This window comes from Scyliorhinus torazame, chromosome 9 (assembly GCF_047496885.1).
Source record: "Scyliorhinus torazame isolate Kashiwa2021f chromosome 9, sScyTor2.1, whole genome shotgun sequence".
Lineage (NCBI taxonomy): Eukaryota > Metazoa > Chordata > Chondrichthyes > Carcharhiniformes > Scyliorhinidae > Scyliorhinus > Scyliorhinus torazame.
In genome coordinates, this window is record NC_092715.1 from 48,361,519 (window position 1) to 48,385,485 (window position 23,967).

The window sequence follows — 23,967 nt, forward strand, 5'->3', positions numbered from 1 at the left end:
GGCGTGTGCCACCCAGCGACGAGAGGGGCAGCCACAGGCCCCCGTCACAGCCGAGCCATGAAACCACTACCCAGGACACCACTACCCAGGACACCACTACCCAGGACACCCCTACCCAGGACACCACTACCCAGGAAACTGAAATACAGGACAGTGACACAGATTGGATGGGCGGAGACGAACTGCCACCCCAAAGTGCCATGGACTCAGAGTGGGACGATGCGCACGACACACCGCCACTGCTGTCACCAACACCCTCCACCATCGCAGAGACGCTCACCTCGGTTGGGCACTTTAGTGATGAGGCGTCTGGTACACTCACTGGTGCGCACAACACAGCCGTCCCGGTACAGCAGGTGGAGGTAGGAGCAGCAGAGGGGCCGGCCGGTCGGAGGGCAGCCCAGCCCAAGCGAACATCTGGATGGATCCCGGGTTCCTGGAGTTACCACACCCACCCATAGATCCGATGCAACCACCGAACCGGAGACGAGCGAAGAGGGTGACGGCCGGCTTGCGGCGGCTGCAGTCGCAGGTGGAGGAGTCCACCCGCGTCCAGGAGCTGGGAGTGGTGCCGGTCATGCGTGCCACCCAGGCCGACACCGCACGGGTGGCGTCCGCGGTGGAGGCAATGAGTGCGACGGTGTCAGACATGGGGAACAGTTTGCGAGGCCCGGGGCTTTCTGTGCAGGCGGCGTCTGTGGCCCAGGACATGGCTGCCCTCTCACAGAAGGCCATGAGCCAGCGCCAGCGGCAGATGGCAGAGGCGCTCAACGCCATAGCCCAGTCTCAGCAGGCCATGGCCCAGTCTCTGCAGGCCATGGCCCGGTCTCAGCAGGCCATGGCCCAGTCTCAGCAGGCCATCGCTGAGGGCATCGGCGCCATTGCCCATGTGCGAGCCGGCATCACACAGTCACAGACAGGGTTTGCCAATCCCCTGAGCTCCATGGCTGCAAACCTGCAGACCCCTGTCGATACCAGCACGGGCCTCCAGGACTGGCAGCGCCAGATGTCGGGGGGGGGCGTCTGATGGCCAGTCCGTTCGCATCCTCCACCCATGTAGAGGCCTGGGGGCCATCGGGCACCCCGAGGGAGGAGGAGGTGCTGTGGTCCGTCCCGGATCCCCCTGTAGGGGAGGTCCCGGAACACCGCGACACCTCGGACTCCCCCCCCCCCCCCTCCGTCCCAGGTGCATCGGGTGGGCAACGGGCAGGACAGGCTGGCAGCTCACCATTCCAGTCGCCCGGGCCGCAGCCTGGCCCATCTTTTTTTTTTAAATAATATTTTATTGAAAATTTTTGGTCAACCAACACAGTACATTGTGCATCCTTTACACAACATTGTAACAATACAGATAATAATGACCTTTTTTATTTAAACAAAAACAACAACAAATAAATAAATATTAAATAACAAAAAATAAAAACTAGCCCTAATTGGCAACTGCCTTGTCTCAGGCCACCCCCCCCCCCATCCCCCCCCATCCCTCCCCCCCCCCCCCCCCCCCCCAAGTCCTGGGCCGCTGCTGCTGCCTTCTTTGTTTTCCCCCATCTATCTTTCCGCAAGATATTCGACGAACGGTTGCCACCGCCTAGTAAACCCTTGAGCCGACCCCCTTAGGACGAACTTAATCCGCTCTAACTTTATGAACCCCGCCATATCGTTTATCCAGGTCTCCACCCCCGGGGGCTTGGCTTCTTTCCACATTAGCAATATTCTGCGCCGGGCTACTAGGGACGCAAAGGCCAAAACATCGGCCTCTTTCGCCTCCTGCACTCCCGGCTCTTGTGCAACCCCAAATATAGCCAACCCCCATCTTGGTTCGACCCGGACTCCTACTACTTTCGAAAGCACCTTTGTCACCCCCATCCAGAACCCCTGTAGTGCCGGGCATGACCAAAACATATGGGTATGACTCGCTGGGCTTCTCGAGCACCTCGCACACCTATCCTCCACCCCAAAAAATTTACTGAGCCGTGTTCCAGTCATATGTGCCCTGTGTAATACCTTAAACTGAATCAGGCTTAGCCTGGCGCACGAGGACGACGAGTTTACCCTGTTTAGGGCATCTGCCCACATCCCCTCCTCGATCTCCTCCCCTAGCTCTTCTTCCCATTTCCCTTTTAGTTCGTCCATCATAGTCTCCCCTTCGTCTCTCATTTACCTATATATATCCGACACCTTACCGTCCCCCACCCATTTCTTTGAGATGACTCTGTCCTGCACCTCTTGTGTCGGGAGCTGCGGGAATTCCCTCACCTGTTGCCTCGCAAAAGCCCTCAATTGCATGTACCTGAATGCATTCCCTTGGGGCAACCCATATTTCTCGGTCAGCGCTCCCAGACTCGCAAACTTCCCATCCACAAATAGATCTTTCAATTGCGTTATACCTGCTCTTTGCCACATTCCATATCCCCCATCCATTCCCCCCGGGGCAAACCTATGGTTGTTTCTTATCGGGGACCCCCCCAGTGCTCCGGTCTTTCCCCTATGTCGTCTCCACTGTCCCCAAATCTTCAGTGTAGCTACCACCACCGGACTCGTGGTATAGTTCCTTGGTGAGAACGGCAATGGGGCTGTCACCATAGCCTGCAGGCTGGTCCCCCTAGAGGACGCCCTCTCTAATCTCTTCCACGCCGCTCCTTCCTCCTCTCCCATCCACTTACTCACCATTGAAATATTAGCGGCCCAATAATACTCACTTAGGCTCGGTAGTGCCAGCCCCCCCCTATCCCTACTACGCTGTAAGAATCCCTTCCTCACTCTCGGAGTCTTCCCGGCCCAAACAAAACCCATGATACTCTTTTCTATCCTTTTGAAAAAAGCCTTCGTGATCACCACCGGGAGGCACTGAAACACAAAGAGGAATCTCGGGAGGACCACCATCTTAACCGCCTGCACCCTCCCTGCCATTGACAATGCTACCATATCCCATCTCTTGAAATCTTCCTCCATCTGTTCCACCAACAGCGTCAAATTTAGCCTGTGCAATGTGCCCCAATTCTTAGCTATCTGGATCCCCAGGTAACGAAAGTCTCTTGTTACCTTCCTCAATGGTAGGTCTTCTATTTCTCTACTCTGCTCCCCTGGATGCACCACAAACAGCTCACTCTTCCCCATGTTCAATTTATACCCTGAAAAATCCCCAAACTCCCCAAGTATCCGCATTATTTCTGGCATCCCCTCCGCTGGATCCGCCACATATAGTAGCAGATCATCCGCATATAAAGATACCCGGTGTTCTTCTCCTCCCCTAAGTATTCCCCTCCATCTCTTGGAACCTCTCAGCGCTATCGCCAGGGGCTCAATCGCCAGTGCAAACAGTAATGGGGACAGAGGACATCCCTGCCTTGTCCCTCTATGGAGCCGAAAATATGCCGATCCCCGTCCATTCGTGACCACACTCGCCATCGGGGCCCTATACAACAGCTGCACCCATCTAACATACCCCTCTCCGAACCCAAATCTCCTCAACACCTCCCACAGATAATCCCACTCCACTCTATCAAATGCTTTCTCGGCATCCATCGCCACTACTATCTCCGTTTCACCCTCTGGTGGGGCCATCATCATTACCCCTAACAACCTCCGTATGTTCGTGTTCAGCTGTCTCCCCTTCACAAACCCAGTTTGGTCCTCATGAACCACCCCCGGGACACATTCCTCTATTCTCATTGCCATTACCTTGGCCAGGACCTTGGCATCCACATTGAGGAGGGAAATTGGTCTGTAGGACCCGCATTGTAGCGGATCCTTTTCCTTCTTTAAAAGAAGCGATATCGTTGCTTCTGACATAGTCGGGGGCAGTTGTCCCCTTTCCTTTGCCTCGTTAAAGGTCCTCGTCAGTAGCGGGGCGAGCAAGTCCAAATATTTTCTGTAAAATTCAACTGGGAATCCGTCCGGTCCCGGGGCCTTTCCCGTCTGCATGTTCCTAATTCCTTTCACCACTTCTTCTACCGTGATCTGTGCTCCCAATCCCACCCTTTCCTGCTCTTCCACCTTGGGAATTTCCAGCCGATCCAAAAAATCCATCATTCTCTCCCTCCCATCCGGGGGTTGAGCTTCATACAATTTTTTATAAAATGTCTTGAACACTTCATTCACTCTCTCCGCTCCCCGCTCCGTCTCTCCATCTTCGTCTCTCACCCCCCCTATTTCCCTCGCTGCTCCCCTTTTCCTCAATTGGTGTACCAGCAATCTGCTCGCCTTCTCTCCATATTCATACTGTACACCCTGCGCCTTCCTCCATTGTGCCTCTGCAGTGCCTGTGGTCAGCAAGTCAAATTCCACATGCAGCCTTTGCCTTTCCCTATACAGTCCCTCCTCCGGTGCTTCCGCATATTGTCTGTCCACCCTCAAAAGTTCTTGCAGCAACCGCTCCCGTTCCTTACTCTCCTGCTTCCCTTTATGTGTCCTTATTGATATCAGCTCCCCCCTAACCACCGCCTTCAACGCCTCCCAGACCACTCCCACCTGAACCTCCCCATTGTCATTGAGTTCCAAGTACTTTTCAATGCATCCCCTCCACCCTTAGGCACACCCCCTCATCCGCCATTAGTCCCATGTCCATTCTCCAGGGTGGACGCCCTCTTGTTTCCTCCCCTATCTCCAAGTCTACCCAGTGTGGGGCATGATCCGAAATGGCTATAGCCGTATATTCCGTTCCCCTCACCCTCGGGATCAATGCCCTACCCAACACAAAAAAGTCTATGCGTGAATAGACTTTATGGACATAGGAGAAAAACGAGAACTCCTTACTCCTAGGTCTGCTGAATCTCCACGGGTCCACACCTCCCATCTGCTCCATAAAATCCTTAAGCACCTTGGCTGCTGCCAGCCTCCTACCAGTCCTGGACTTCGACCTATCCAGCCTTGGTTCCAACACCGTGTTGAAGTCTCCCCCCATTATCAGCTTTCCGGTCTCTAGGTCTGGGATGCGTCCTAGCATTCGCCTCATAAAATTGGCATCGTCCCAATTTGGGGCATACACGTTTGCCAACACCACCATCTCTCCCTGTAATTTGCCACTCACCATCACGTATCTGCCCCCGTTATCCGCCACTATAGTCTTTGCCTCGAACATTACCCGCTTCCCCACCAATATAGCCACCCCCCTGTTTTTCGCATCCAGCCCCGAATGGAACACCTGCCCCACCCATCCTTTGCGCAACCTAACCTGGTCTATCAGTTTCAGGTGCGTTTCCTGTAACATAACCACATCTGCTTTAAGTTTCTTAAGGTGTGCGAGTACTCGTGCCCTCTTTATCGGCCCGTTAAGCCCCCTCACGTTCCACGTGATCAGCCGAGTTGGGGGGCTTCCCACCCCCCCCCCTTGCCGGTTAGCCATCATCTTTTTCCAGCTTCTCACCAAGTTCCCACGCAGCTGTATTTCTCCCAGACGGTGCCCCCCCGCCCATCCTTTCCCGTACCCACTCCCCCCTTTCCCCAGCAGCAGCAACCCAGTAATTCCCCCCCCCCCCCGCTAGACCCCCCGCTAGCGTAATTACTCCCCCCATATTGCTCCCAGAAGTCAGCAAACTCTGGCTGACCTCGGCTTCCCCCCGTGATCACGGCTCGCCCCGTGCGGCGCCCCCTCCTTCCTGCTTCTCTATTCCCGCCATAATTATCATAGCGCGGGAACCAAGCCCGCGCCTCTCCCTCGGCCCCGCCTCCCATGGCCAACGCCCCATCTCCTCTCCCTCCCCACCTCCCCCCATCACCACCTGTGGGAGAAAGAAAAGTTACCATACCGCAGGATTAATCATACAATCCCTCTTCGCCCCCCCCCCCCCCACTCGTCCCACCACTTTGTCCAAACGTTCATTTTCGTAGTCCAATCATTCCAATTTTTCTTCTACAATAAAAGTCCACGCTTCATCCGCCGTCTCAAAGTAGTGGTGCCTCCCTTGATATGTGACCCACAGTCTTGCCGGTTGCAGCATTCCAAATTTTATCTTCTTTTTGTGAAGTACCGCTTTGGCCCGATTAAAGCTCGCCCTCCTTTTCGCCACCTCCGCACTCCAATCTTGATAGACGCGGATCACCGCGTTCTCCCATTTACTACACCGAGTTTTCTTCGCCCATCTAAGGACCATTTCTCTGTCCTTAAAACGGAGAAATCTCACCACTATGGCTCTGGGCGCTTCTCCTGCTCTCGATCCTCGCACCATAACTCGGTATGCTCCCTCCACCTCCAACGGACCCGTCGGGGCCTCCACTCCCATTACCGAGTGCAGCATCGTGCTCACATATGCCCCGATGTCCGCCCCCTCCACACCTTCAGGAAGGCCAAGAATCCTCAAGTTGTTCCTCCTTGCGTTGTTCTCCAGTGCCTCCAACCTCTCCACAGATCGTTTCTGGTGTGCCTCCTGTATCTCCGACTTCACCACCAGGCCCTGTATATCGTTTTCATTCTCTGCTGCTTTCGCCTTCACGACCTGAAGCTCCTGCTCCTGGGTCTTTTGTTCCTCTTTCAGCCCTTCAATCGCCTGTAATATTGGGGCCAACAACTCTTTCTTCATTTCCTTTTTTATCTCCTCCACGCAGCGTTTCAAAAACTCTTGTTGTTCAGGGCCCCATATGAAACTGCCACCTTCCGACGCCATCTTGGTTTCTGCTTGCCTTCCTTGCCGTTGTTCCAAAGGATCCGCTGCAATCCGGCCACTTTCCTCTCCTTTTTCCATCCGTGTCCAGGGGGAACACCCTTCTGGTTTACCGCACGGTGTTTTTAGCCGTTAAAATTGCCGTTGGGGCTCCTATCAAGAGCCCAAAAGTCCGTTCCACCGGGAGCTGCCGAAACGTGCGACTTAGCTGGTCATCGCCGCACCCGGAAGCCAGCCTGGCCCATCTAGGCCAGGACGCCCCAGGAAACGGTCGCCAAAGGGATCCCGTGTCAGAGGGCAGGAATCACAGGAGTCCACCTCCAGTTCTGCTCTATCGTCTGGGGAACCACGTAGACGTAGTCATAGGGTCCGTAAGGCCAAACAACTAGACACTGAGTAAGTTGGCACAGGTGCAGGGCACAGATGAGTTTTAGGGGCTAGGGCACGTGCATGAACTCCGTTCGTTATTAAAGTCAATGTTACACCTACAGAAGCTGCCTTTGTGCTCTGCCCAAAGCGTGCGGGGGTGTCACGTACGTTGAGCGCAAGTGTGTGTGTGTGTGAGGGGTGGTCTTACCTCAGCCCCAGGTGAGTCTGCCCCCTTCCCCCTGGGCCGCCATCAACATCCCCCCGGGCAGAGGACGGGACTGTGCGCTGCAGTGTCACAGCCGCATGCAGGGATGGTCCGGGTGGATGGTGGTACTGTGGCCATGGGTCAGACATAGTCCAACGATGTGGAGCCAGGAGCTCATCGCAGGGCGGGTTGTCACCATCCTCCATGGCCTGCGATAGACATGCGTCCAACGGCAACTGTGTGAGGCCGGCCGTTGTGCCGCAGGTGGATCGGCAATGGGGGGGGGGGGGGTTGGGGAGGGGGGTGAGGGTGCTGGGTGGGTGGATGGGTTGGGGTGTGGGTGGTCAGCTGTTGCCATGGTGTGCGGTCTGTGGCCATACTACCCGATTCCCACGCCCATCTAGTCAGTGAAGCGGGCGGCTATCAGCCTGTCCCGTGCCCGCTTGCCCAGCCGGTAACGGTGGACAGCCACCCGCCCGTGTCTAGCCCGTCTGCCCTGACCATTGCCCCCATCCCCCTCATCTGGGAAGGACTGCGCCTCTCCCTGCTGCTCCTCCACTCCGCCCTCCTCTGCCTGCGGCACATCACCCCTCTGCTGGGCTATATTGTGCAGGACGCAGCACACCACAATGATGCGGCCGACCCTATCTGACCGATACTGGAGGGCGCCCCCAGAGAAGTCCAGGCACCTGAAACGCATCTTCAGCACGCCAAAGCACCTCTCTATCACTCCCCTTGTCGCTACATGGGCATCATTGTAGCGGTTCTCCACCTCATTGCGTGGCCTCCGTATAGGCGTCATCAGCCACGATCGCAATGGGTAGCCCCTGTCGCCCAGCAACCAGCCCCTCAGCCGGGAATGACGTCCCTCGTACATGCCGGTGATGTATGACCGCGACAACACGTACGAGTCGTGTACACTGCCCGGGTAACGGGCGCAGACGTGCAGGATCATCATGCGGTGGTCGCAGACCACCTGTATGTTCATCGAATAGGTCCCCTTCCTATTGGTGAACACGGCCCTGTTATCTGCAGTTGGCCGCACGGCGACGTGCATCCCATCAATCGTGCCCTGGACCATGGGGAACCTGGCCACGGCAGAGAAGCCCACGGCCCGGGCATCTTGGCTGCCCGGTCCACAGGGAAGCGGATGTAGCGGTGCGCCATGGCATATAGGGCACCTGTCACTGCCCGGATGCACCGGTGCACCGATGTCTGTAATATGCCGGACAGGTCCCCACTTGGTGCCTGGAATGACCCTGTTGCATAAAAGTTCAGGGCCACCGTAACCTTGACGGACACGGGAAGAGGGTGTCCCCCACCAGTGCCACGCGGTGACAGGTGCGCCAGCAGGTGGCAGATGTGTGCCATGGTTTCCCGGCTCATCCGGAGTCTCCTCCTGCATTCTCGGTCCGTGAGGTCCTGGTATGACTGCCGGGGCTGGTACACACGGGGCGCCCTCGGGTGCCTCCGTTGCCGTGGGACCGCGACATCCTCCTCCCCCTCCTCGTCCTGTCGGTCAGGTGTCCCCCCAGCCTGGACAGCTGCCGCCTGCCCCTCTGCGGCAGCCTGCGACGCCTCTCTGGCACGCTCCTCCTCCTCCTCATCCACGGCGGCCAACATCGCTGGCTGATCGGCATGTCATCATTGTCCATACCCCCTCCTCCCCCCAGCCAGGTGGCATGGACCGCATGGGTCCGACTGTTGGAGCCTGGCACCTGGCCAGGTGGACCAACTCATTTGCCCCCCCTCCCTCCCCACGTCCCTCCCCGGCACGGACCCCGTCCCCCCATCCCCCTCCCCGGCACGGACCCCATCCTCCTCCCTGGCACTCACCCCCCTCCCGGCACTCCCCTGGAGCCCAGCCCACTCTAACCACCACCCCCGCCGCACACACACACACAGAACCCTACACACACCTCTCCCCCGCACATTCAGACTGCGGCCACGCCATCGCCTCTCCAGCGGCCAACCCCCCAGGCCGTCACCCACCTCCACGCTGGTCGGCATAAACCTTGAGCACTGGTTGACGCCGATTGAAAGGTGGTTTGATTTACGCCGACGTGACCCATCATCACGTCGGCGGGACTTTGGCCCATCCGGACGGGAGGATATCGGCAGCCCCAAAATCCATTGCCTTGCGCCCACCCGTGCCATTCTCCGGGGTGTGCGGCACCATTGACGCCCCGCCGACTTTTCTCCCTTCGGAGACTTCGGCGGGCGGCGGGCGGCGGGGGCGGAATTCACGGCGGCCAACGGCCATTCTCCGACCCGCTGGGGGGTCGGAGAATCTCGCCCCTGTTTGAGATCTCTAAATTCCAGTCTACTCCCAAAGGAATAATAAAAAATGTCAATTATGTCCTCCCCATGACAGGGGCACTTACTGTTGCAATAGCTGAGAATGAAAGCTGAGGGTAAAAATCCTGGAACTCCCTCTATAACAGCAGCGTGGTTGTACCTACACTATATGGACTGCAGCGGTTCAAGATGGCTCACCACCACCTGCTGAAGGGCAATTAGGGTTGGGTAACAAATTCTGGCCTAGCTAACGATACCTATGTACTGTGAAATAATTTTTTTAACCTTGTGGGGGGGTTGGGGGGGATTCTCCAAGGCCACTAGTCCTGGGAAACATGATGGCTAGTCTGAGTAGAAATAGCAGGATATATTGGATGAGTACATGGCTGAAGAGATGGTGTGAGGGGGAGGGTTTCAGATTCCTTGAACATTTGGACCGATTCTGGAGGAGGTGGGTCCAGTACAAACTGGACCGGTTACACCTGGGCAGAACCGAGACTGATGTACTCGGGGGACTATTTGCTTGAGTGATTGGGAAGGGTTTAAACTAAAATGGCAGTGGGATGGGAATCTCTGCAAGGAGCCTGAGAAGGGGGAAACAAGGACAAAAACAAAAAACAGAAAGGGGAATAAGAAAAGTGATAGGCAATTTTTGCCATTGTCTGTCCACCATCATCCCTTTAACATTCCCCAATCCATCATAGCCAACTGGCACCTCATGCACTCGCAATTACCTTTATTAAGATTCAAGATCCTAGTCTCATTATCAACTAAGTCACTCTTCATCTTGTTGCTTGTTAGGTAATTTGGACATTCTGAACTCTCCCTCCGAACAGGCGCCGGAATGTGGTGACTAACTTCATTGCAGTGTTAATGTAAGCGTACTTGTGACAATAATAGAGATTATTATTAAAAACAGGGACAAAGAACAAAGAACAATATACCACAGGAACATGCCCTTCGGCCCTCCAAGCCTGCGCCGACCATGGTACCAGCCTAAACTAAAACTGTATGCACTTACGGAGTCCGTATCTTCCATTCCCACCCTATTCATATATTTGTCTAGATGCCCCTTAAATGCCGCTATCATACCTGCTCCCACCACCTCTCCAGGTAGCGCGTTCCATATACTTACCATATACTTCTTCACTAGTCTACCTTGTGAAAGGCTTTACTGAAGTTCATGTATACAACATCTACTGCCTTTTCTTCTTCTAGCATCTTTGGCACTTCCTCGAAAAACTCCATCAAATTAGCACGACCTCCCCTTCACAAAACCATGCTGTCCATCACTAATAAGTCCATTTGTTTCCAAATGTATGTAAATCCTATCTCTAAGAATCTTTTCCAATAATTTCCCTTCTTAAACAATGGAACAACATTGGCTACTCTCCAGTCCTCTGGAACCTGTAGCCAATGAGGATACAAAGATGACTGTCAAGACACAAACAATTTCCTTCCTTGCCTCCCTCAGTATTCTGGGGTAGATCCCATCAGGCCCTGGGGACTTATCTGCTTTTTAAGGTGCCCAACACCTCCCATTTATTAATATCAACTGCACTACACTTCAAAAACTAGTTATTGGCTGTAAAGTTCTTGGGGGTGCCTTGAGGTCAGAAAAAGATGGCTTTCTTTTACTTAAATGAGATCCAGTTATTACAAATTAACACAGAATATTCTCAAGTTCATTATTTAATTTGTCCATTTTCGCCCCAAAGGCGCTGCATTGTGAGATGTACCGTCTTTTGGATGAGGCAGTCAGAATCCAGAAGGAAAAAACAATAAAACAGGGAAATAAGAATACTGGTTTAAACTGGTCTTTGTGATGATGCACTTTCGTAGACTTCATTAAAAATACAAAACGTGAAGGAAAACCGTAAGCAGTCACACGGCTGCCCTTATTACACTGCATGCCTCTTTTTTTCCTTTATTCTTTCATGGGATGTGAGCGTTACAGGCAAGGCCAGCATTTGTTGCCCATCCCTAATTGCCCTCGAGCTATGTGGCATTTTAAGAGTCAACTACTTTGCTATAGATCAGGGGCGAAATTCTCCGTAATTGGTGCGATGTCCGCCGACCGGCGCCAAAAACGGCGCAAATCAGTCCGACATCGCGCCGCCCCAAAGGTGCGGAATCCTCTGCATCTTGAGCGACCGAGCCCTAACCTTGAGGGGCTAGGCCCGCGCGGACTGATTTCCACCCCGCCAGCTGGCGGGAAAGGCCTTTGGTGCCCCGCCAGCTGCCACGGAAATGACATTGCGGGCCAGGCCACCGTGGGGGCACCCCCTGGGGCCAGATCGCCCCGCGCCCCCCCCAGGACCCCGGAGCCCGCCTGTGCCGCCTTGTCCCGCTGGTAAGAGAGGTGGTTTAATCCACGCCGGCGGGACAGGCATTCCAGCAGCGGGACTTCGGCCCATTCGGGCCGGAGAATCGCCGGGGGGGGGGGCCCACCAACCAGCGCGGCGCGATTCCCGCCCCCGCCGAATCTCCAGTGCCGGAGAATTCGGCAACCGGCGGGGGCGGGATTCACGCCAGCCCCCGGCGATTCTCCGACCCGGCGGGGGGGTCGGAGAATCCCGCCCCCGGAGTCACATGTAGGCCGACCAGGTAAGGATGGCTCAAACCCGGGTCTCCAGAGCTTTACCCTGGGTAACGGATTACTAGTCCAGTGACAATACCACTATGCCACCACCTCTCCTGCCGAATAGAGGGCTTCACCCCCTGGTTTCAGTCCTGATTGGACCTCCAAGCTACGTGACCCTTACTCTACTATGTTGCCCTAAAAGGGACAATCACCACTGTCTTGTATACTTTAAAATGGAACACCAATAAAACAGGGAAATAAGAATAGTGGTCCGAACTCATTTTTTTCTTCTGGGGAAGGCGACAGGTTCTCCACCATCCACCAACCCAACCTGTCCCCAAGAGAGCAGGAAATTCTGCCCAAACTTGCGTACAAAATTAGGTGAGACCAAAATAACATTCAAGTACATTTTAACGCAGGCAAGAAAACCTATGTGTTGGGGTTTTGTTGTTGGATACAATGAACAATTAGTATTAAATAGTTGTGGTGGAAGTCAGATTACACACTGAACAAATGTTTCATCTTGACATATTATGTGTGGGCGAAACGAGCTTTCAGTTTCTTAAGAGCTGCAATGCCACATTCAATGGCTTTAATGGGGATGAAACGGAAGAGATTAGTATCTGTTTTCAACATGGTTTAGAATCCTTGAAATAAGAATCTTGAGGGTAAATTCAATAGCTCCCCAAAACCGGCGCAGGGATTAGGTTGAAAGATTAGGCCACACCTCCTGCTTTCCCTGCCTGTTGATGTAAATAATAGTAGCCATGCAGTCCAGCTCCATCGAGTGAATGCAGGCTTAGCAAGGGGACAAGTAGATGAGCATCATTTAAAATTAGCCTGTGTCACTTGAATTGGGCAGTCGGGGAAGGGAGGGGGTGCATTCTGACTGGAATAGAGGAATCAGTGCGCTGAAATATTCTCGGATGCAGCATTGCAAGCCTTTAAACCTTCAGACTCCCTACAGTGCAGAAGGAGTCCATTCAGCCTATCGAGACATATTTGTCCTGAAATGGATGGAATTTTCCAAGACTCTGGCAGTGTCAGGTTCAGACCAAAAGCCAGCATGTCTCTCTCCAGATGCACAGCCCAGTTTTCACTCCAGCTTTCTGGAAATTAGTGCACAGAAACTTGGGCATAGTTTGCACCGTGACTCTAGTGGAACGGGGCCTGATTGAGCCGGCAACTCTGGCTCCACAGTTATCGGGACTTTAAAGGGTGCGCTGATCTTCGCTAAAAATAAAATTCCCCACCACGGACATGGAGGACCTCACCCCCCCCCGATTATTCAACCAATATTCAACCACAATGGGGGCGATTCTTCGATATTGAGGCCAAGTGTTCGCGGTGTAGTGAACGCCGTTGCGTTTCACGACGGCGCAAACTGGGCCTGGACGCGACCTATTCTGGCCCCCGCCGCGCCAACCTGCACATGCGCAGTTGGTGCAGCCCAATCCTGCGCTTGCGCGGGGAACGTCTTACGCATGCCGGCCCCTCACCAACATGGAGCCGGTGTTCTGGGGCCACGCGCAGAAGGAGGTAGGCCCTGGGGGGGGGGGAGAAGCCGGCCCGCTGATCGGTTGGCCCCGATCGCGGGCCAGACCCCATCGGAGGCCACCCCGGTGAAGGAGCCCTCCTCTCCCCCTCTACAGGCCGCCCCCCCCCCCCCAGCGTTCCCACAGAGTTCCCGCCGGCAGCGACCAGGGGTGGACGGCGCCGGCGGGAACCTTTCGTGTCGTAGCGACCGCTCGGCCCATCCGGCCGGATAATCGCCGCTTCCCGGTTCTCCGAGCGGCCTGGTGCGAATCGCGCGCCGCTGATTTCCGGGGCGGGGGGGAGAATCGCGTGCGGGGGTCAGGGCGGCGTGGCGCGATTCGCGTGGCGCCCCGGCGATTCTCCCACCCGGCGTGGGGGGGGAGAATAGCGCCCAACAACTACGTTATCCAAACAAATTACATTAGACTCACTGTCATTTCTTCTCCCACTCTTGCAGGATAAAGTCATGTACACCCGGAGGCAGCAGCAGCAAAGCGGTCAGAGGTAGGCATGTCCTCACACAGAGGGAGGAGTTGATGCTCAGCATCATTGGAGTGATCATGACCGAGATTACAAACAATGACAGGACTGAAACTATCTTAATCTTCCTTCTCATGTTCCACCAGCATTCCACACTCTTCTCTGATATACAAACTACAGGTGGTATAAGTGCACGATTCTTGATTGCAACCCACACTCACCCCTCAGTTCAACGTTGTGCCTTTCCCATTTTGATATCCAAGAACCTCCACCTGACCAAGCAGTGGTGGGAAAACAAGAGATGGATCATGGAATCCCTAAAGTGTAGAAGGAGGCCATTCAGTCCACTGAGTCTGCACCAACTCTCAGAAAGAGCACCCTACCTAGGCCCAGTCCCCCACCGTATCCCCGCAACCCAATAACCCCACCTAACCTTTTGGACACTAAGGCACAATTTAGCATGGTCAATCCTGCACATCTTTGGATTATGAGAGGAACCGGAGCACCTGGAGGAAACCCACACAGACACGGGGGGAAAAGTGCAAATTCTACACGGATAATCACCAGGCTGCAATTAAACCTGGGTCACTGGCACTGTGAGGCAACAGTGCTAATCACTGTGCCACTGTACCGCCCCAAAAGAAGAGCAGGAAGACAGTGACAAAGAAGAAACACCGTCTCTCACTCTCACAGCCACCACCAACTCAGACATTGACACGCTTTGTATTTAGAAGGGAGTTTTGAGGCAGAACCGGCACATGAGGTATCTGACATGAGTGATTAACAGCCAGGGTAAGGGCCAAGAGTAACACAGGTGCCAGATCGTCAGGGAACATGTCCTTCCTCTTCCTTCTCCTCCCTCCCTCCTCCTCCCCTTCCTAATCCTCCTCTTCCTCCCTCCTCATCGTTCTCCCTTCCTGCTCCCTTGATCCTCCCTTCCTCCTCTTCCTCCCTCCTCGTCGTTCTCCGTTCCTGCTCCCTTGATCCTCCCTTCCTCCCTTCCTCCTCTTCCTCCCTCCTCGTCGTTCTGCCTTCCTCTTCTTCCATTCCTCGCCAACCTCCCTTCCCATCCTCCCCAGCATCAATTTTAGGCTGGCGACTGGGCACAGGCATGGGGTTAAATAGTCTCCTGACATTCCTGTCCAGGCCCTCACCTGAGCAGTAGGTGCTTAGTCAGGCAATGGATAGCCACCATCATGTGACAGGACCTCAGTAAGGAATCGCAGCATTCTTGTGAGGATGGGAAGGAAAGAAGTTGTTGGGAGGATGAAAATAAGCTTTAAATAACCATACCCATATCCATATCCACTCTGGTATGAACAAATTATACTGCCATGACAATAAAGAGTGAACATGTTCAACCATTTGGATTCAAAGTATCACATGGATACAATAAACAATAACTTGAGAAAAGATATTCCACTACCTAAGCAGTACCACTGGGATTTTCTGTTGTGCAGCTGTAGTATAAATTCTGTTTCCAGGAATAATTTTAAGAAGTTGTGATGACATCTGCACAATGACTTTCTTTGAGAAGCACAGCCAGCAGGTACTTAGAGAAAAAGAGGGACTTATGCTCAGTTTTAACCATTAAAAGCATATCCAATAAGCATCAAGTGGCGCTCACTCCATTGGGAAATGGTAAATTATCATTTCCAGAGACATGGGCATTGATTAACAAAGATGATGAATTTGCCCCATAATGGAAGCTCCACATTACGTCCCCTGCAAGAACCCACACATTTAATGTATTACATTTGAGATTTATTCATCTTGAACGGGACTCATCGCCTTACCTCTCTAACATCATTGTTGCTTTCAGATCTTCTTCCACACTGACAATAGACAAACCCCACGCTTTGTGTAACAAAAAGTCAAAATTGAAAAGACAGTCAGTTATCATAGTCGACATTTGGTTTGAGCGCAGCAGGTGGTAAGGAATTCCATTCAGTTTCCGTAGATTGAATACACGATTCACTTCAGCATTCTTCTTGAACACCCAGGCCAGAGGTTGACTGGTCAGCTCCTCTTGGTTCCAGTTGCTCGACTCTCCTGAGCAAATAGTTGGCTTCCCCAAAAAATAGCTTGCGATAGTCATGTGCAAAGATAGTTGGGATTCTTTGGATAAGAAATACCTCTTCAAGCAGTTAAGTTTCAGTGCTGAATGAGCCCAGTTAAAGGTGTAAGTGTTGTCGGTCCTGCACTCGACCACGTGAATTTTCAGGTCTCTGTGAAGTTTGATCCAAAGCACCAGAGGGAACTTGGACAGAGAAACATTTTGGAACTGCTGGATCTCCTGCATGACCATCTGGTCCAAAGATAGAAGGTCAGTCAATTCATCAAATGTGACACCATTTCTTGACAAGGTCAGTAACCCAGCTACTTTCTTCACAAGCTCTCCTCCATGTTCTCTCTCCAGTCGAGTGAGAATGGCTGAATACAACTGATGTAGAGTTTGTGGCAGAAATATGTCCGAGACTGGGGTGGAGGATTGCCAGTTGAGGGACTCTCTGTATGCACACTGGAGATACAGGGGGTCAGGGCAGGCAGAGCACGCTTCCAGCAGTAAACACCACTGGTCAGCTGTTAGTTTTCGTTGGTCTTTCTTTAACAAATAATTGATCATTTTCTCTATTTCCGTGGAGCTGAGAGGTGGGATATGAAGAATGTCCCCATGTTCCTTCACCTTCTGTGAAAAGAATTAAGACTTTATAACAAAACTGACTCACTCCCTCCTTAAATCAATATGAGAATCTCACTGACAAAAATATTTTCCTCCTAACAGTAATTTCTGCAATAAATGACAGGATGCATCAGAGTATCAGAACAAAGTGGGAACTCATACTTCATATAGACATGAGATATGAGTGCCCAAATCATTCACTGAAGGGGGCAGGGCAGGTTGAGAACACAGTTAATAAAGCATCCAAAATCCTGAGCTTTATAAACATACAAAAAACAAGGAAGTTATGATAAACCTTCTAAAACACTAGTTCGGCCTCAGCGGTTATTGCGTCCACACTTTATAATAATAATCTTTATTATTGTCACATTAACACTGCAATGAAGTTACTGTGAAAATCCCCTAGTTGCCACACTCCGGTGCCTGTTCGGGTACACAGAGGAAGAATTCAGAATGTCCAATTCACCTAACAGCACGTGTTAGAAATGTTTAAAATTACGAGGGGTCTAGAAAGAGTAGATAGAGACAAAGCAGAGGACGCCAATTTAAGGTAATACAAAACAGAAAATGTTGGGAGTACTCAGCAGGTGTAGAGCATCAGACTTCCAGTGGCGTAATATAGGGGAAGACACGCGTGAGGTGATTCCCCCTGGAGTACTGTACTTTTTACCCCTTATCTTAGTCCCATAGATTGTTTCCTCTCAGAAACCCACATAGTTATTTTAATAAAGGTCTTGTATGACCGAGATGCCCCCCAAAAAATCAGGGAAAAGAAAGCCGGGAGCAGAAACTCATCAGCAGAGTCTGAGGCCTCTCAAAGTTCATCGGCAAGTAAAATGGCAAAGTCAGTTTCTGGTGCTCCGTCCACTCCACTAAGGGTCGAGGTGCTTTCCAGTACCTTGGTGAAGTAATTCGAAAAGCCTTGGCCCCCATTCGAGCGGCTCTGGGGACAACTAATCAGACCTTTGAAGCCCAGTCAACCACGATCAAAGATAAGGAGGTGGGGGTCTTGTCGGTCCACAGCGACCAGATTGCTTCACTGGAATCGGAATTGTCTTTGGTGATCAAAATGAATAGATCCCCAAATCCTTTTTTATTAAGTTCAACAAATTGATATCTTCTTTTTTTTGGTAAGACTCCCAGAATCCATGGGGTTCTGCTCCAAAGAGACACACAATCGGGGGCCTGGCATTTCCACATTTTTTGTTTTACTATTGGGCAGCAATAGTCAGAAAATATTGTTGTGGATTAGTGAACCCAGATCCATATGGGGACAAATGGAAGTGCGCGCTCCTGCACTATCTCTCGTCTTCATGCAATAATTACTGCACCGTTGCAGTTTCCCCTTAGTATATTTTCACTGAATCCAGTGGTGGTCTTCTCAATTTGAATTGATGTAAATATGCTCGAACTGCTTAACGCCGTTGCTTCTGAGGACATCAGATTCTCGCCCCTGCCACCAGCGTGATGTCACGCCAGCAGGAATCACTACTGGTTTCCAGAAAATGGAAACCAGTCATGATGACCACTCCTGGGCTCGGAGGTGAGTATAGACCCCAGGCAGTGAATGGCAGGCTCCCTGGCACCCTGACAGACCCAGATTGGCACTGCCAGGGGGTAGGGCCAAATTGGCAGGGCCAGGGGCAGGAGCTTCAGGGAAACCCATCGGGTGGAGGTTCCCAATATGTGGGAATTGAATTATTGTCACGTGTACCGAGGTACAGTGAAAAGTATTGTTCTGCGTGCAGCTTAAACAGATCATTCCATACATGGAAAGAAAATACATAATAGGTCAAACATAAAATACACAATGTAAATACATAGACACAGGTATCAGGTGAAGCATACAGGAGTGTAGTACTACGCAGTAGAGAAGATGTGTGAAGAGATTGGATCAGTCTATAAGTCCATCAGTCTATGAGAGGGTCATTTAGGAGTCTGGTAACAGCAGGGAAGAAGCTTTTTTTGAATCTGTTAGTGCGTGTTCTCAGACTTCTGTATCTCCCGCCTGATGGAAGAAGTTGGAAGAGTGAGTAAGCCAGGTGGGAGGGGTCTTTGATTATGCTGCCCGCTTTCCCAAGACAATGTTAGGGGGGTGGGGGGGGGTAACTAAAGCCCCAATACTGGCAATGATGGATGGTGGGAAGGGTGGACGTCCTAATGTCCGAGGGTGGAGGGTGGCGTAGGGGCACCTGTCTCTTAATTTGAGATTGGGGCGCCCTTTAAAAGTCTCTGTGGAGCCAGGCTAGCCGGTTCTTTGGACCCCATTCCTCAAGAAAGAAGGCGCAAAACACGCCCTCCGCCCTGTTTTATTTTGACTAAATGTCAGAAGATCTGGAGTTAAAATGTGGCTGTTACACTGTGGAGAAATACATCGTATTTTCAGTCAGGACCCAACGCGTGGCCGTTTTTTGCGAAAATTCAACCCCATGTTTCTGGTCAACTTCAGGTAGTTAAGGGGCAAATGAAAATATATATATATATATAAATAATTAAATTCTGCAAATATCAAAATGTATTATTTTCATGGCATTTTTGCGGATCTCAGCTTCTTCTTCCTGCATTCTTCATTATCTTTGCTCTCTTTGGGCAGCACGGTGGCACAAGTGGTTATCACGGTTGCCTCACGGCGCCGAGGTCCCAGGTTCGATCCCGGCTCTGGGTCACTGTCTGTGTGGAGTTTGCACATTCCCCCCGTGTTTGCATGGGTTTCGCCCCCACAACCCAAAAGATGTGCAGGATAGGTGGATTGGCCACGCTAAACTGTCCCTTAATTAGAAAAAATGAATTGGATACTCTAAACTTAAAAAAGAAAAATCTTGGTTCTCTTCTCTTCTTTATCTTTTTCCTCCCTGCCTGGCTCACCTCTGCCAAGAGGATGGCAGATTGACTGAAATATATCTGAGCACCTGTCTTACCCACCAATATTACCCATGGAAGATAATCCCTTCCCAAGGGGAAATGCCAGTTCTCCAAGTCATCATCAACGAGACCAGAAAACTAAAATACTTACAATTTGCTGCCTTGTGACTCGCCACTATCTTAGACTAGATAGTTTCATATTTTTAAGGCCAACTTAGAGCCCTAAGGCCAACTTGATGTTTGGGGTTGAAGTAGTTTTGCTCTCAATATGCCATCAAGTGAATCATTCACTTGGCACTGGAAAAGTCTACCAGTCAATGCGCTTATAGATAGGGTGGCCCTTGCTGGGCAAGCAACATAATCTGTATATTAAACTTTGCAGTTTCAGCTGTTTAAACTCCAGTACAAAATTTGCTTTGCCAACCTGCGTCTAACTTTTCCAGACCTAGGTGGCTGTGGAGGGGCAGGCATTGTCCATATAGAGAGAGGTTTTTTTTTGTGCCAGACGAACAGAAATAATACATGTATAGATTTCAAGGACAGCAAGTTGGCTTGCAGACTCTCAAATACAATGGGTTTGTTTCTGCATAGGTCAGACATTCAACTCACCAAAACCTGTGGAAGAAAACGTAAGAACATATGAAAATAAGAATGTAAGAAATGGCGCAGGAGTAGGCCATTCGGCCCCTAAGTCTAACAACACTCTAAGAGAAAAAAATCCTTCCCATCTCCATATTAAATTGGACAGCCCTTACTTTTATACTTCAGGAGAGTCGAGCCACTGGAACCAGGAGGGGCCTCCTCGTTCTAGATTTCCTCATGAGGGAAAACCTCCTCACAGCATCTTCCTGGTCAAGCCCCCTCAGAATCTTACATGTTTCAAAAAGATCAACTCTCATTCTTCTAAACTCCAATTACGGAATACCCAATCTGCTGAACTTTTCCTCATAAGCCAACTCCTTCATCCCAGGAATCGATCTTGTGAATCTTCTCTGAACTGTGCCCAGTGCAAGTATATCCCTCCTTATATAGGGTGACCAAAACTGCACCCTATACTCTAGGTGCAATCTCACCAATGTCCTGTACAGTTGTAGCAAACCATCCCTACGTCATTTTGGAAAACAAGCGCCAGATAATAAACCAATGACTAATAACCCCAGTTACTTTTATTGAGCTGTAAACATTGAATGATACGGGAGACCTAATCATAGTTACATTCACAAACATGTGCAGATTGATTTGTGGGAACAGTACAGTGAAGACAGCCTTTGTTGCTTAGCAGGCTTCATTACCTTTAGTGTTGCCTGAGTCTCCTCGACTGACATGGAAACAATGAAATAGACATTTTTTGGCAGTTCTCTTGGCAACCAGGAAAGGTTCCCAGCATTGTAGTCATCAGATAATTCCTCCAAGCCATCCAAAGAGATCAAGAGAGGCCTGTCTTCAACAGCAAACTCCAGCAGCGAATAAAACTCATTTAACAGTTCTGAGAAATCCTATAATCAAAGAGCAAGATTGTTGATTTTCTCTGGGAACTGAAGATGTTTGGTATATCTATAGACATTGTAATATCATTGTTTATTCGATCCATGACCGTATTCTATGAACTGAATGTTCAAGCCATCTGCTTGGTGAAAGCTGGCTGGTAGAAATGGAGTGTTAATATTTACTCACTTGCTGTCATCACTTACCATTTTTCTGGGGTCCACTGAGTAAGTAGTCCCAGCTGTTGCCTGAAGACAGCGGCCAGCTCATTAAAACATTCTCTCCAGGTCCCATGATACCAACAGGACCCCAAAGCCATTTGGGACTGATTTGGCCGGAGTGTGAAGCAACATCAGATAGAAGTTGGGCCGAGAGGCCTCGCAAGGTTAATACCTCATCATTATTATGGGGCCTGAAGAACCAGGCTAGGGGGAGGCAATGGCATAGTGGTGTTAATCCAGAGAACCAGGGTTCTGGGTGACCAGGGGACCCAGGTTTGAATCCCACCACGGCAGATTGTGAAATTTGAATTCAATATGTGAAGAAAGCCCAATAATGCGCTTTGGGGAAATAAATATGCCATCCATTTGTGACTCCAAACTCAGAAATGGTCTAGCAAGCCACTCATTTCAAGGGAAATTAGTGATGGGCAATAATTTTCCATGTCCAATGAATAAAGAAAGAACATCCCTGTTGGTCTCCTTCCACCCCCACCCAGCCCCCTGCTTGCCGCAATCCATTGCCAAGAATCTATTCTGTTCTGGACTCTTCACATTGTGGCAGTTTGAAGAAGAGTCATATGGACCGAATTACTAACTCTGTTTATCTCCCCACAAATGCTGCTGTAATGATATGTATATAGTTCGGTTAGTGAAGGGTTAAGATTTACATCTCTGTGTAAATCAAACACTAGAGGACGCCACCACTTCTCTGTATTTAAGTCAGACTCTGAGGGAATTCTGGGAGAAGCTGGAAGGAGTAGCATAAGGAGAAAGCAAGGTGAAAGCATAAGAAGAAGATTAGAGTTGATAGAGTTAACACGAGGTTAGATCATGGTGTAGTTAGTGAATAGATCATAGATCATAGAATTTTACAGTGCAGAAGGAGGCCATTCGGCCCATCGAGTCTGCACTGGCTCTTGGAAAGAGCACCCTACCCAAGGTCAACACCTCCACCCTATCCCCACAACCCAGCAACCCCACCCAACACTAAGGGCAATTTTGGACACTAAGGGCAATTTATCACGGCCAATCCACCTAACCTGCACATCTGCGGGAGAACAGCTGGTGAGTCAGTTTCAGCGGGAGCAGTGCGGAAGTGGCTGCTGGGAGGTAAGTCTGTCCTTTAAAAGCACTTGTCTTTGCAGGGGCAGGCCAGTCGATTTCGGCGGGAGAACAGCTGGTGAGTCAGTTTCAGCGGGAGCAGTGCGGAAGTGGCTGCTGGGAGGTAAGTCTGTCCTTTAAAAGCACTTGTCTTTGCAGGGGCAGGCCAGTCGATTTCGGCGGGAGAACAGCTGGTGAGTCAGTTTCAGCGGGAGCAGTGCGGAAGTGGCTGCTGGGAGGTAAGTCTGTCCTTTAAAAGCACTTGTCTTTGCAGGGGCAGGCCAGTCGATTTCGGCGGGAGAACAGCTGGTGAGTCAGTTTCAGCGGGAGCAGTGCGGAAGTGGCTGCTGGGAGGTAAGTCTGTCCTTTAAAAGCACTTGTCTTTGCAGGGGCAGGCCAGTCGATTTCGGCGGGAGAACAGCTGGTGAGTCAGTTTCAGCGGGAGCAGTGCGGAAGTGGCTGCTGGGAGGTAAGTCTGTCCTTTAAAAGCACTTGTCTTTGCAAGGGCAGGCCAGTCGATTTCAGCGGGAGTGGAGCTGGCTGGTTAGTCAATTTCAGCAGGAGCTGAGAATTTTTTTTTTTTTTTTTAAATTAGTGTTTTAGGCGGGAACAGGAAGTCGACCCGCGGACGTCTGTGAAGACCCTCACCAATAAATTCTGGTGGAGAGGAAACCCGAGACACTACACGTGTAGTGTCTCCCACCCGCCCTCCTCCTCTAACCTAATAATAAAACCCATTGGTCTGAGGTAAGTACCATATTTTATTATATTATTATTATTTTTTATAAAAAATTTAATTTAGTTGTTAGCCAGATCTTGGTAGAAAGTTAGAGAATGGCAGGGAAGGGAGTGCAATGTTCCTCCTGCAGGATGTTTGAGGTGAGGGATGCAGTTAGTATCCCTGCTGATTTTACCTGCAGGAAGTGCTGCCATCTCCAGCTCCTCCAAGACCGAGTTAGGGAACTGGAGCTGGAGTTGGAAGAACTTCGGATCATTCGGGAGGCAGAAGGGGTCATAGATAGCAGCTTCAGGGAATTAGTTACACCAAAGATTGGAGATAGGTGGGTAACTGTAAGAGGGACTGGGAAAAAGCAGTCAGTGCAGGGTTCCCCTGCGGTCGTTCCCCTGCGAAACAAGTATACCGCTTTGGATACTTGTGGGGGTGACGACTTACCAGGGTTAAGCCATGGGGTACGGGCCTCTGGCACGGAGTCTGTCCCTGTTGCTCAGAAGGGAAGGGGGAGAGGAGCAGAGCATTAGTAATTGGGGACTCTATAGTCAGGGGCACAGATAGGAGATTTTGTGGGAGCGTGAGAGACTCACGTTTGGTATGTTGCCTCCCAGGTGCAAGGGTACGTGATGTCTCGGATCGTGTTTTCCGGGTCCTTAGTGGGGAGGGGGAGCAGCCCCAAGTCGCCGTCCACATTGGCACTAACGACATAGGTAGGAAAGGGGACAAGGATGTCAGGCAGGCTTTCAGGGAGCTAGGATGGAAGCTCAGAACTAGGACAAACAGAGTTGTTATCTCTGGGTTGTTGCCCGTG

The 23,967-nt window shown here is 51.2% G+C and overlaps 1 protein-coding gene across 2 annotated transcripts in view; it reads right to left on the reverse strand.

The window, feature by feature from the left end:
* Positions 1 to 23,967, reverse strand: part of LOC140429174 (uncharacterized) — a 254,567-nt gene that overhangs the window by 112,093 nt on the left and 118,507 nt on the right. For both annotated transcript variants that reach the window (XM_072515841.1, XM_072515842.1), the window contains exons 15-16: positions 20,909 to 21,112; positions 15,868 to 16,760 (exon numbers count right to left, since the gene is read on the reverse strand). In XM_072515841.1, the coding sequence (XP_072371942.1) occupies positions 15,868 to 16,760; positions 20,909 to 21,112 (1,097 nt within the window). The remainder of the gene's footprint in view (positions 1 to 15,867; positions 16,761 to 20,908; positions 21,113 to 23,967) is intronic.